We start from the raw sequence: 14,645 nt of genomic DNA, 5'->3' as shown, positions 1-14,645 counted from the left end.
CCAAGTGAACTCTTCTACTCTATACCACCATGACTGGTGGGTGATCCATCAAGCTTTCTGTGTTACCTGAACAGAAGTGCAGAATCCTACGCTTGCAAGCAGATGTGGGGGCAGCAGTCTCACCCACAGCAAACTAAGCTTGCATTGGGTGTGAGACCAGCAGGCTCCAAGATGAATGAATGTCAGGGCACTCTATGAGCTGCTTCAGGACACCTCCTGTCCTTTGAGAAGCCCTGATGGCACCTGCTCTTCTGAACCCTGATGTCTGCAGTGGATGGGCATTAGAGATAAGTAGTTTGTTCCACACAGGTGACTGACCAGATGATGATGGAACTGAAACATTCATTTGATCTTGTATGGAGACAGAGCTGGAGCAGCACTAACAATATGGGGATGAAAACTCTGTAGAAGAGTCAGTTAGCCAGACCATCTTTTATTTTGTCTTCAGTGGGAAATACATAGGGTGAGTTTGACAAACTGTGTTTATGCTTACGCATTATTGATAGCAATAGGATGTGATAAAAACAGGAAATGGTGGGTTTCTTGTAAAAACACAGAACAGCTTTTAAGTGTCAAAAAATCATCTTATTAGAGCTAGAGATGAACTTTGAGATATACACACTTTGAAGCATACATTTACTTATCTAAACATTCATCAGAGATCTCATTTATTCTCCCCTGCTGATGTCAGGGAGCTGATTTGTCCTTTTATTGGCCTAGTGTCTGTGAGTGTCAAAGCAGCAAAACCATATGTAAATAATACACATTTCATCCTCAAACTTTACCTTGCACCAGAAGGGTTTTATTTTCATATTACTGAGCTGTTGTTACTCCAGTGTCCTCAGATAAGGTATAAGTCCTGAAATTAACTTTCAGTGCTTTGCTATAATTGTGTGCACACTCTTAGGGTGTTCCCTGCAAGGAGAATTATGCTAAACCCTGCACTGGTTCTCTGACCATCTGCTCTGTATGTATATATTGCTCCAAGGATGTTGCTTCAGGGTGCTACAGAAGTAAGTAGGAAAACCACCTGTAGAAAATAAAGGTATAAATCCCTCTATTATCAGCTTCTTGCTGTCCTACTTCCCACAACATGATTTCAGTTATCCTTGGACTTGTAACAAAATTTTCTGCCTCTGAACCTTTTAACTTCTACTTCTCTGCCTGATTTCTCTGATCACCTAGTAGCCTTTATTTGTGAAAATATCTGTACAAGGAGCAGAAGTCTCTGTTTAGGAGAAATTCTGCTTGAAGGTAGTTGTTTCTAAGTGTTTTTACTGCTGAAAGTTCCTGCAAAAAGCTGCTTTGTGTTCAATGAAGACAGGAAGAGGCGGGGTGGGTGACTACAGGTATCTTTAAGCCGTCTTGTGTGGGGCTTGGCCTTGGAGTTCCTTGCTGGCCTTGAGGGGCAGGATGTTTTCACTACATACTCTGGCTGTACCCACTGGGTCAGGAGTCTGGGACAGTCTGGCACAGAAACTGTTCCCAGGGGGTTGTTTCTTCTTATTTCAAGGCCACATCTCCCTGACAGGACATCAGAACGAGGAAGCAAGAAAAATCGGAGCCCTGGAACTTGTCCAGGCACTTGAACTTGAGGTATTCTGTATTGCATTTAACCAAGAACTTTTTTTAAGCAGACTGGATATGATTAAAAAGTCCAGAAAAAGGCCAAAAGACAATTGTAAATACACTTGGCTATGAGATTATTTATATTGTTCTGTTCTGATAGACAAAGTTATGCCCACAGTTCCACCAGATGCTTATGGGAGCTTGTGGCAAATTCTAGCCTGGTGTCTGAAGTGCAAAGATGAAATTAATCTTACATTTTCCACTCCTGCCACAAAGGCTGCCTTACCTCAAAGAAGTGTTGTGATGAGATGGATGAAGGTCTCTGGGAGCACTTGAAGGTGATCATGTTATAAGGACTGCTTCAGAAAACGTTCTTCCACAAATTCAGCTTTAACTGACCAGGCCTGTAACATATATTTGCTTTTTGACCTCTGAGAACACAGCAGTCACTAGAATAAATGAGTATTTTCTCATGTAAAATATGTTTCTCCTTGGTGTCTTATAGCTGCTCTTCTGCCACCATCCACTCTACAGTCACTTGAATTATATTGTGGTGAGACTCTACTGGATGAGAAGAAAGTAAATGTTTGAAGTACAAGCTGTAATGTTGCTCTGCCACATGGAACTTGCTCAAGACATTACCAGAGATTGCAAGGTTAAGGATGTTGATATCACCTGCAGTCACATCTTTCTCTTGAGAAATTCTGGGCTTGATGTGCATAGTGCAACAAATGCCTATTCAGTTACACAAGTTGGTGCAAGCTGTGCATGCCTTAAGTCCCAGGGTAATTTAGCCACAGTGCCACGTGTGCTGGAGAAAATGAGAACCTATTATTATTTTCTTCCTTACAAGAACCCATGAGTTCATCTGCTTTGCTTGCAACACCTTTGGGATTCAGTAGTCTGGACACTCACTGTGCTTTGCAGTTATACTTCCGTTTCTTACTGTACAGTAGCTGAGGATGGAGTCTCAGACTGGATGTAGCCATTGAATTCTGGATGTTGAATCCATCCTCTTGGTAACTGCTTCCTTCCTTGGCTTTGTGAACTGTTTCAGACATCTGGCTTGAACAGGTAGTGATCCTCAGACGTACCTAAACACCAGCAGTGATACACAGTCAGTCTGGAGGCAAGGGCCTGGCTACAGTCAGTGGTAGATGTGAAGGATATAATCTGATCAGAGTTCCTCCTCTCCCTCCTCTCTCTTCTGTTTCTCCTATCCCCCACCTCTCCACCTTTTCCTTTCCCTTTCCCTTTCTTCTCCTTAACTGTAAGACCTGTTTTATCTTTATGTTCAGCTGCTACCACTCCTCTGTAGAAAGAAATGAGAATTTATAAAAGTAACAAGCAAAATAAAAACTTGTGAATGCTATTACACACCTCTGTAATTAAAGTTTCATTATTGTTTCAGTTGTGCCCTCATTAACAGGTATGTAAACACAGATGGATGTGAAGACAAGCAGATACAGAGCTCCCATTACTGTAGATAAATATGAATAACAGGAACCCAGAGAGAGCTCTTGCTCTCTGGATCAGGCTGTGTAGGTTAGACTTCTTAGAAGTTGGAATTACACAAACAGACACAAAGAAAGCACTGAAACAAAAGAAGCACAAATTTCTTCATACTTGAGCTAAAGCTGTCGCTCAGCATAGCGGCCATCTCCCAGAAGGTTTTTCCATTTTTTCATGAATTAGACATTATAAATGTGAACAAGGCAGCTGTGCTCTTCATGAGGTTGAGGCAGAGCCTATTCAAAAACAGAGCAGCTACAAGGTGTTTACATCTCTCAAAAGTTCAACAAACAGTGTTTGTTTGTGATTTGTATCTGCCTTTTTGCTGACAGCACTCCTCCATTAACAAGGGCGTCCCTCCCTGGAGCAGGGGAGAACTGAGCCAGTGGATGCTGTGGAGAGCGAGGAGTATGCCTGCCCTTCAGCCAAGGGTGTGTCTGTAGCTTGTGTAGACATTCCCACGTGAACTTTCAGCCAGCTAGATGAAGGTATGGATAGCAGCTTAGCCACTGCAGCCTGGAGCGCAGTAGAGGCACCCAGTGGGATTTCCCCGCTTCCCTGGCGGGTTTTGCATCCTGCTCTGAGCTCCAGGTTTGCTGCAGCAAGTAGACAATTAATGTTCCAATTTAAGGGCAACTAAAGCATAACCTGAGGAGATGAAGCAGTGTTGCAGCTGGTGAGAGGGATGGCTCTGGATCTGGCTCTGTGGTGCTGCCCACATGACTCCACTAGCCCAGCTTCGGCAGAGTCTTCTCTTGCTCTGAATCGGAGATTCTGTGGGTGGGATTTTACATATTTTTTTTCTAAATTCTATCAATCCAGTTTAGAATTAGTGTGATGTTTCAAGCATTCTGCTCTTTGACAGAAATTTCTGATGCCAGAAATAATAAGTAGCCATTTTAATAAACATTGCTTTATTTCAAAAAATGTTCTTAATTTAATAATTAATTGATAATTACTTTAATAATGTGTGCTGAGTGACCAGATTGCCATATAACTGCTATGTCATGAGTGCTTTATTAAATCTAGGTTAGATCCTTTTTTGCAATATTTTATAAACTGTCCCAATTTTTCTTTTTGTATGTAGTTTTCAAGTAAACAGAAATTCCTCTGTGTATGGATTACTTAGAGGGAACGTACAGATCTGCTTATAGAATCATCTTCAAAATACTTAATGACCTTCATTGGGAAATATGTTATCATCCTGAACATTGTGCCATACTGAAACTTCTAATGGTGTGGAGTTTTCCAGTCTGAAGTAGCTGGTGACACAATACTTTATTTGAAGTAAAGGCTAGGAACTGCCTTTATTTATCTCCAGTTTTAACTTTGCAAATGGAGACTGATCAGTTTATTTGGAATTTATTTAGGGCATATCATCACAAACCTTCCTCGATCTGAGTAGTCCTATTGATTTATGGCTTACTCTTTTGTTAAAAGCCTGAAATATCTTTGGTGTTTTGTTACATTTTTCCAAATCAGAGATGTTTTTTGTTTGAGGTGTTCCCTTTTAGTTTTTTTTCTGGCAAATAGTGACACTAGTAAAGGCCTGTCTGCAAGTCTCAGTTATTTTCAGATTACTGAAGGAATTTACTGTCTCACCTGAAAGGATTTCAGCTTGAAGAATGTGAGTTGTTCAGCATTGTCAGGAAATTCTTCTGTTCCTTGGGTGCGTATGCATGCAAGAAATGCATGAGTTAAATACAGTGCTGTTTTTTGAGTTCTAGTCATCTGCACTGGCCTTTTTTCCCTTTGTGTGCTGTGAAGTCCCAGTATAGAGCTCTCAGTGCACCATGGCGAGGAGTTCTAATAAATAAACTGCACTTGGTCTGCATATCCTGTCATAAACTTAGCAGAAAGTATCAAGAAATTATGATGAATGCATTCCTTTACCAAGTTCTGTGTCATTTATATGTTCTCTTCCATCACTAAAACAGAGCATAGGAATCAGGGTTTCTGTGCAATGTATGTGAGACTACTATTTTGGAAGAAAGACTCATACTTCAAATATTATTGAAAAAATCATAATTCTTGCAGATAAATAGATTTAAAATTTTAATCTGTATTGTTCATCCATTTGAGACATCAGTATTTATCAATATTAGAAACAGATTTAACTAAACAAAATTTTAAGCTCTTCTTGCAAAGAGCTGACTCATTGCCATAATATTACCATATTAGCTGCTTACCCAAAGGTGGCATAAATGTTTGAAATTTCAGTTCATTATGCAGTATTTAGCGTTGCTGATGTTAGTGGAGCTGATTATTCAATTACAAAAGTAATTTAAATAGTCATATAAATTTTAGTTAAGCCTCTTTTTAGTGCTAGATTTTAAGAGAAATACAAACCCCAGGCCAGGACAGAACTGAGCAGGTGGTTCTACAATGGCTAACTGAGGTAAAAGAAGAAACTAGAGTGTGTGTATTGTTAACTTGTGTTCATAAATTAAATGAAAACAGAGATGTCTGGCCAGACAGCAAGTCTGTTCACTGCTGTTGCAGGGAGTCTACAATATAATCTCAACATACTTCTGAGATTCGAGCTCCAACACAAAAGGATCTAAATTGTTCTCAAGCAGTAGGCAGGAAAAATCATAAGAAAGCTGTGTAAGGAGCAGGGCTGAGCTGGTGCTGAAGGGAGAACTGATTCTTACCTGGGACTGAGGAGAGAGAGAAGAGCTACAAGGAATGGGGTGGGCATAGTGATACATATGGTGAAAAACAGTTTCCCAGAAATTCATTATCTGAGTTGCTCTGCTGTCCTACCAGCTGGTTTCTCTTGCTTTGCCTTTGCTTTCACTAACAGCTTTGAGCCAGATTTAGAGTCCTCTGCAGTTAACAAAAGTATTTTTTCCCTTCTTTGCTGTTCTTTGTATCTGAGTCCTAAGGGAGGGACTAGGTACTTTTTGCTGCAGCATCTAACTCACTCTTTTATAAATGAGTTTGATCCAGTGCCTGAAGGTCAGTTCAGTCTTCCTGCCAAAAAGCCCCCTGAAGCCAGAGGTGGATGACCTTTTCTGATGAATGGTTTGCTTTGAGAAAGATACAGGCTTGGTCTTTCCAAATGTATTTGTAATTTAGAGCTGAATTTGGTAAGTAACAGTGATGAACTAAAACATAAAGAAAATACTACTGAGGTGTTTCCCTCCAACATTTCCAAAGCAAACAGCCTTACTTTTCTAATGCTAGATTGTTTAAAGTCCCTTAAGGGTGGTTTGTGGGCATTTGGCACCAGCCTTACCGGGGAACAGAGCAGCTCATCCCTGAACTGTGCTGGAGACAGGCTGTGTAAGGATCCCACTCACCAGGCTTTAAGGCATGAGGGCACATATTGCTTCTTGATTCTCCTGTGATTCCGGGTCTGTGCTCCAAATGATCCCATAAATGAGAGATGAGTATGGCCAGACACTCCCTCCAGTTAACTGCAGGTCAATAGAAAGTTATTTTCATGGAGTTCTTCTGAGCCTACAGAGGTTATTTTTGGTTTGATCCCGTATGTGGAAGCTGTGCATCCAAGGTGAGGCATATCCATTTCTTTTAGCAGGCTTTCTGCTCCTGTGAGGAGATGGATATTCGTATCAGAAGCGAAACAGAGACATTAAATGAGGTCCAAGATGACCGTACATAAGCATTAGATAACACAGTAATTTAAAATGATGAACGAAATAGTTAAAGAATTTTAATTGTAACCTACAGTACAGATACAGGTTGACCCTTGTAGCGTGGGGTCTGCAAAACTGTGAATATCTCTGGCAGCTGGGTGCAGAGGAGATATGAGGGGGAGCAGCAGGTACACTGACAAAGCAGCATTTTCACTCCCATTTCAAAGAGGTGAAATTCCTGCTGTCCTTGTACTAACCAGTGGGGGGAGGAGGGGGGGAGGAGGGGGGGGGCGGTGGGGAGGAAGCAAAAAAATGAGAAATAGATTGCTTTCACAACATAAGTGGGAAAAGACAAAGCTAAAAAATTACAGAGTTACATATATTTTTTTAAAACCTAATGACTGTTAACAGACAACAACTGGAAAGACTGGATTGAAATAATTTTTTTTCTAATGTCCATTTGTGGTGAATACTTAAGAGGAAATTATTCAACCTAATGGTAGGTAGAGAAGTGTGACTTGTATTTAAGAGAGCACTTGTTTGGACATCAGAGGTAGGAAACCAGGACTCTGAAGTATTATGTACATGACTGTTTTTTGTTAACAACTGTAGAGTCTGATTCTGCAAACACTAAGGTATGTGAAAGTGGAACTATTATCCTGAACACAGTATATATGAGTACAGCAATACAGATCTAACATGCAAAATTATTGGAGCCTTTGTCCGTGTTATAATTTTAAATGATTGATCTCTGTTTTTAAATCTCTGTTTTAAACCGCAGAAAAATACAGAGAAAATACATACTTATCTTGGAGCAGAAATTCTGGTTGTTTTTTGTTGCAATAAAAATAGATTTTGTCCTTTTATATCTGTAGCTTCATGAGCGTTCTTTTAAAAAATCAAAGTCTTGTTTGTTGTCAGAAATAGTTCTTAACTTTGCTTTTTAAAATTTATTCAGAAAACCCTATGACATAAGATAGAACACATGAAAGAAAGTAATTCTTTCTCTTTTCCGTTCCCTCCCTCTTTTTTTTTTTTTTTCAGAGAAGTAACTTAAAATATGTGTGTGGTGTAAGAACGTGTGCTGAAGTCTCATGTTTCAGGTAATCCTCTTTAAAATAATGGGAGTCTAGATTGCATCAGTTAGTTTTAAAACTGCTATGCTATTGGTAGGAAGAAAATGGGATTTGAGCCAAAATTTGCCTGTGTTACTGCCAAAGTCTGTATCAGATTTAAGACACATGCTTCTGCAAGCTTCCATGAAGGTTGTGAAAAAAGTTTTAATACAGAGTTGGATTACAGCTCTCGACTCAAAACACTGGCCATTACACTACCATCTTAAAAGCCTGCTGTAACACGGAGCACAGAATCGAGCAGATTTCTCACATTTTCTGGACCACAGATGGATATCGAATGTATCTTTGTGTCTTGATGGAAGATATTTTAACTTCATTAACTGGAATCCATACCTGATCACTTGTGAGTGTGTATGTGTATACATACAGATATAGATCTATTTAAAACCTTATCATGATTTTATTTCAAGTGTATCTAAGATCTGCTCTAAGAAATTACATTCTCTAGAGGAACTTACAGTTGTTTTGAGCAGCAAAGGGACAGATATTTACTCTTGGATGTTGGAATCCTTTGTGAGTTTATAAGAGAAATTCTGGAAGCTTTTCTCTGCTGGTGGAAGAGAAATGCCTTTTGAAACAGACACCTCCAGCTGTACGACAACGACTCCGTAGTAACCTGTGGATTTTAAACATCAGAATGTACAAACCGTGGGCAACTGTGAATATTTTCATAGTTTCTTTTCTACATCTGCTGCAAGGATCTGACTATGAGAATGGATCTGTGAAGGCAAGTGAACTTTATTTACTGTGATTCTTAATAATACAAGCTGCCAGAATTACCTATATTTAATGTGCAAGGTAGTGGGTTTCTTGCTGTTTTGGTAATGTGTTGTTATTTTTTACTTTGGTGATGGTTTAGTTGCAGAGATGTTTAGCAGCATAAAGGAAAATGAATCTACAAGGAATTTAAATTAATATTCTCTGTTTAATATTTTTTTAGTTTTTTTACTAGTTATTAAGTACTTGTTGTATACTTTGTTCTTGAGTTAAAATTTTAGTTTCAGTCATGCAAAATAAAAGAAAAACCTGAAAAAGAAGTGTGAATCAGAGTATTTAGAATATTTGTTAAATACATTTTTTTATTTCAGGTATTTATAATTGCAGGAATTAGTATGCTAGTATTGAAATTTTCCCTGTAAGAACATGTGTTCATCAGTTGTTCACTTGTTTGCCAGATATGAGAGAAACGTTTTTCTTTTGCTTCATTAGAAAAAGTTATATAGGAATTTAAAATAAACAGCAGCTAGTAATAATAAAGCACATTGCCTGGACATTAACTTTCGTTCTGAATAAAATACATGAAACAAAATTTAAGCTGAAGCCTCACCCTGAGAGTAGGATCTTTCAGATCTGACTTTAAGTCAATGCGAGAATATCCAGGACAATCACTGCGAAAAATCAGAACAAAAACTGGAACAAGCTTCTACATGTGAAGTCTGTTCAAAAATGATTAATTCAGTGTGTGGTCCACGACAAATTATTTGTTTTTCACTAGCAGAGCAAAACAAGATAATATTTTTGTTTTCAGTTCAGAAAACCTCCTGCTTGCAAGCAATGATCACACACTAGTCTGTGAGCCTGCTGCATGCTGACCTGTGCTTTAGAAAAGAATGCTAAATTGTGTGCCTAATTGCAGATTGCTGCTGCCAGCCCAGTAAGTCAGCAGTGGTGAGCAATGTGTGCCTCAGGATGATTGATGCCTGCTGACTGTTCACAAGCTTTTAATTTACAACCTCAGCAATCAATTCTTTGAAGGCATTAGGACCAGAGTAATCAGCCGTGTTTAATGCATTAACTTTGTGCACTCCATGACAAATCACCAGTTTCGTACTTGTAGGAATCACTGCATTTAAACCAGAACGTGCTTTCTAATACAGAATAGTAACCATTTTAGTATTGGCAGGGATGATAATTCTGTCCTTGTGTGGGACACAAGTTTATTCAGCACAATAGTAAAACCACTGGAAGGTCCTTTAATTAAAAACTTTGAATCCATATCCACTTTGCCAAGAGTAAATGCAAGAGCTCTTCTTGCTAGCTTACACTGGCTTACAGTTTATTCACTGTGATAGGACTGTCCATCCAACATAGGTACAATTGTGATTCTTTTCACTGAAATTTGGCTACCACTGTCAAGCAGCCAGCTTAGCCACAGGCTACTGTTGTTGAAACAATTCACTGACAGTTTCCAATCCTATCCTAAAGGAATCAAATAGATCACACTCAAAAAGGTATCGCACTCAAATGCTGTATTTCACTTGCATTGGCTGCTGATTGCCAAAAGGAAAAGACTGGCTTTCTGCTTGTTCTGGCTCTTTTGGTATAGACAGAGGTTTTTGGCTAAACTGTTTGTTTTTCTTTTAATGTTTTACATAGGATGTTAGCTTTCTGGGTTGTTTTCTCCTGTATGACCTGTGGGCTTCTGTGTGTGTACATATGTGGAAATACACCACAAAAAGTCCTTCATGTTACAGTGTTGGATGGTACACAGGGTTATGACTATTTTTACCATTTGCACCTCACACTGAGTTTGCAGTATGCAGAAATGATGTATTGCATTCACCTACCCTACCTTATTTTTGTAAAGTTCTTTAAGATCAACAGCAGTATTGCCTGGATAAAACCCATAAGGTCAGGATTCACGTAATACACAGCTAATGAGACCTAGGAAGGGTTAGGCACCAGCAACCTGCTCTATCCCCCATGGTATAAATCCAAGTTAGGTGAGCTCTGCCCAAGACACCTGAAATTTTAAACCTGTTTATGGTTTAAACCATCAGGTGGTATCAGTGTGGTATTATGTGATAAGAGTTTCAGGGCACTAAGGATTTAAACATTCTCTTATTCCCCTTCAAATACCCTGATTAAAGGTATGAATGTTAAAAAGCTTATGTACAAGCTGCCATGATCCAGCAAGTATCTCCATGGCAGCTGGCTTTTCCTAACCCTTCAAAAACTTCATCCTCTTCTAGGCACAGGAATCCCATGTACATGTATTCCTTGCCTGTCAGAGCTCCTCCTTCCTTTCTTCATTCCTGACCTGTTCTATTCCTAGCATTTGACCTGTATTTCCTCACTTCCAGGACTCAGGGACTCAGTTTTCTCACTGGTCTCTTTGTGCTATCCAAGTGCCACCCTCTTTCCCACTTGCTTCCTTCTGGATAGGGATCTCCTTCTTCTCTCTCAGACCCTCAGGAGTTCTGTCCAAGCACCTCAGAGACAGCCCTAATGGACACTTTTGTTTTCCAGTCATATCTGACCATGGTTCCCCCTTCCCTTCTCCATCCATAGCTTCTTGCTTTGTCCCTGTGGTTTTAACTTACCCAGCTTTCCTTTTCCTGACCCGTTTCTAGTTCTGATCTCCAAAGATGATGTCAGCCTCTTTGGCCAGGTCTTGCCCTCTTCCATCAGTATTCATCTCCTTCCCCTCCTACAGGCAAATCCAGCAGGTTCTTATCCCTGGATGCCACAGCCCTGTGGCCTGAGGAGGAAGAAAGACAGATCCTGTGCTCTTGGCCCCATAGGCTGGACCTGGACCCATGGGTGGCCTGCACCCATGTCCTGCTCTACTCCTGAATGGACTGGAATCAGCACAGAACCTGACTGCTGCAAAGCCCTGGGAGATCTCTGCTGCTGCTCTTGGAGGCTTTTACATCTGGGTGGTTTTTTTTCAAAGATAGCAGTAGACACATCTGGACCAAAAAAGGTTCCTCAGGTGTCAAAAATTCACATCTGTGATTCACTGTAGGGAAACAGAAAAATTGTTTGCATGGATAAAAGAGGAGCTTCATCCTCCACTGCAGTCAAACCATTGTGACAGAGAAAGCAAAAAAAATTATTAAAATAATTTTGAGGCAGACATCTAGTATGGAAGGCTTCAGCCTGAACATCGAGTGTCTGGCGGTCTGAGGCACAACTGGAGCACAGGCTTATGGTGGGAAGCAGTGGGCAGCTGCAGACAGGGGCAGCACAGCCACACAGGTGTGCCACAGGGCTCGGCTCCAGACCTGAACTGATGTCAAGGCTGGCCCTTGTGCACCAGTGGCTTGGTTCAGGATGCCAACCTGAAGTCCTCATGGAAGAGTTAGATTTCCACGCACATTTTCTGAAGACTGAGAATTATTTTTTAAAGTTTTTTTCATCAGGAAATGCTTTAAACATTCCTTATTGAAGTTTTTGTCCCGACAGTCTCTTACGTTTTGGAACCTCTCAGCTAGAGAACCGCAAATTTCTTTCTGTCTCTCCCCCTCAAATTTTTCCTCTCCTAGAGCAGCAACAGACATAAACTACTTTTTCCAGAATTTTAAAATTAGATGTGAAGAGCTATGTCCTATATTCATCAGAGCCGAGGCAAATTTTTTGCCAAGAAAAGCCAACGACCCATCAGAGCTGCTTCTGCCTTCCAACACTAAAACCGCCTCTCTAATGAGGCTGCAAGTCTTGATCTCTGAGAATTTAAGTCTCATTGCTCCCTGCTCTATTCTGCAGCTTCACATTATTAATAAAGTGTTGGGGACAGGCAAGAGAAAGGGACAACTGCTCGGTCCCAAGTTAAACAGAGTCACAACCTTTTCCTTTTGCAGAGGTGTTCTCCATGTGTTGAACCCTCCTTTGGTTTTGTTAAAGAGAAACCTGCAGTGGATAGGCCTGAGGAGTGTCCCTGAACTATAAAGCTCCCTTCTGATCAAAAGAATGAGGGGTTAGATGGGCTTAGCTGGGAGGTAAACATGGCTGCTCTCTGTTACATGCACTCATTTCCACAGCTAAATCTTTTTTACTTCTGCACTAAACACAGTTAAAGCCTCAAGTGGTCGCTCTTGCTCAAAAAGATCTTCTTAATCTCCTGTCACTGTGAACTCAACAGAGGGGGAAGCCATTTTCCAAACACAGCTGGTACATAGCCCTTGTCCACTGGTGAGAGTGAAGCAGCGCTTCCCCATCATCCTGAGGCCCTGGACCACCTAAGTGGAGAATGCCTTGCCCTTGGGAAGGCATGGAAATATTGGAGAGCCATCAGACCACGGGCAGAAGAAATCAGGGAGTTCTTTACATCTCCTTTCTGTGAGCCAGCTGCAGTCTGTCTGTCTGTACAACTGAAACAGAGCTCTGAGAGGAAACCTGAGCAGCAGAGCTGGCTGTAAGCTTTTGTCTCTGTAATTATAACTGACACTGGTTTTCAGATAGATCTACACAGCTCCCTAAAACCTGCTTGCAAATGTTGCTCAGTTTCTAGAAAAGTTAGATTCTAACAAATCATCCATGTCATGGGATTTCTTCCTCAAAGGCAACCCCTGAAATTCCAGCAAAATGCTCAACTGGTAGAAAAAGCAACTTGAATTGTCATTGGAAATAATTTCTCTGTTTAAATGAGGTTTTTGATCCTCAAATCCAGCTTCCTTTCAAAGTTAGGAAACTCTTCTAAACAAATATTATGAAATCGCAGTTTTCAGAAATATTTCATTCTCCCACTTTTGTCTGCTGCTTTTGATTCTTTGTGATTACCATCTCTGATAGGCATGATGAGCCAAAAATGTGTGAAAATATACTTACAGCACTCCTGCAGAAATGATTGTTTGTGTTTTTCCTTCAGAAGTGAGAAGCTATCAAGGAAGTTGTGAGGAAAGCCAATTTGTTTTGACTTATCTGCTACTGTCTTGACAAGGTACACTGAAGGAAAACAGAACAATCTTGTATTGTTGTCATGCTGCACAGCACCCGTCCTTGGCTCTTATCAATTTGGAAAGGCAACTACTAACACACTGCCACTTTATCAAGAACAGTTCTCACTCATGAGAAATAGCAAAAAAATCCCTCCCAGCTGCTGATCCAATCCAGTCCATCTCAGCTAGGATTGTAATGTCTGAGGATAGAGCAGAGCTTGGAAAAGTACGCCAGGCTGCGTAGATTAATCAGATGCAGCATTCAAGAAATCCAATAATCAGCAGTTTGAAATTAAGACAGCACTAATTAAACTTTACCATCAGTTGTAGCTCACATCTGAAGGTCTGTGAAAGCAAGGGGAGGCAAGAAGGCAGGTTCAGAGGGCAGTGGGCCATCTGTTTGTTAATTAGTGGTCTTAAGGCAACCAAAACAAGCCATCAGCTCAGGCTTAGCAAATGTTGCTTGTGTCTGTTTTCTGCAGCCTACTAGTGCTTTCTCCCCACAGGCATTTGTGGTTTTTCTAACCACTGGTGTAGTGGTATCAGTGCAGACTCCCACAGGAGGCAAACAAAGCAAAAGTCTGCCTGAAAACAGGAAAACAAACTGGCTGGTGAGACCTCTGCCATGGTGCCTGCAGATTTTGTTCTGATCAACACTGTCTCTATTCCATACAAGGTTTACTTGTGTCTTATCTCCTGTGGATGCCATATTGGCATTTGGGAAAATAAATAAGGTACAGTTGTTGTAGGTGATAACTCATTTATGCTTATTCCCATGAAAAAACTTGTACAATACTTTTTATAGTTATCAAACAGTGGGATCTGTGTTTCTTTTAGGCCTTCTTCTCAGGGCAAGTAAGTCCAGTTAAAAAACTGGCCTTTGCCCTTGGGCTTGGCTTTGCGATGTAGTCCCAAAAATGACTGTATTGCTGAGGAGATGCAGTGAAGTAAATATGACACAGTAACTTTCCTACAGAAACCCTTACTCCTGAGAAATTTCTTGTTCCTCTCACTATGTGCCATTCCCTAATCTATATCTCCACCTGCTTCCTACCTCCCCAGCATGCTTTTCAAATCTTCATACATCTTGTTGGGACTTGAGGAGTGGAAACAAAATGCTGAGTGCCCCCACTACAGCTGCACAGACCCCCTTTGCCCATGGGAAG

The 14,645-nt window shown here is 40.5% G+C and overlaps 1 protein-coding gene and 1 long non-coding RNA gene across 2 annotated transcripts in view; one reads left to right on the top strand and one right to left on the bottom strand.

Moving 5' to 3' along the window:
- Positions 1-780: 780 nt before the first annotated feature.
- Positions 781-6,689, bottom strand: LOC116440211. The gene is made up of 2 exons (XR_004238454.1): positions 6,387-6,689; positions 781-2,663 (listed from the first exon to the last, which is right to left on the bottom strand). It is a non-coding gene; the product is annotated as an uncharacterized LOC116440211 (long non-coding RNA).
- A 1,134-nt stretch (positions 6,690-7,823) lies between these two features.
- VEGFD (vascular endothelial growth factor D) overlaps positions 7,824-14,645 on the top strand; it is a 29,641-nt gene continuing 22,819 nt past the window's right edge. Inside the window, exon 1 of the mRNA XM_032100701.1 lies at positions 7,824-8,546. Coding sequence (XP_031956592.1) covers positions 8,457-8,546 — 90 coding nt within the window. The 5' untranslated portion in view covers positions 7,824-8,456. The remainder of the gene's footprint in view (positions 8,547-14,645) is intronic.

The sequence above is a fragment of the Corvus moneduloides genome, chromosome 2 (assembly GCF_009650955.1).
Source record: "Corvus moneduloides isolate bCorMon1 chromosome 2, bCorMon1.pri, whole genome shotgun sequence".
Classification (NCBI taxonomy): domain Eukaryota; kingdom Metazoa; phylum Chordata; class Aves; order Passeriformes; family Corvidae; genus Corvus; species Corvus moneduloides.
The sequence above is the reverse complement of the archived record's forward strand: the minus strand, read 5'-3'. Positions and strand labels throughout refer to the sequence as shown.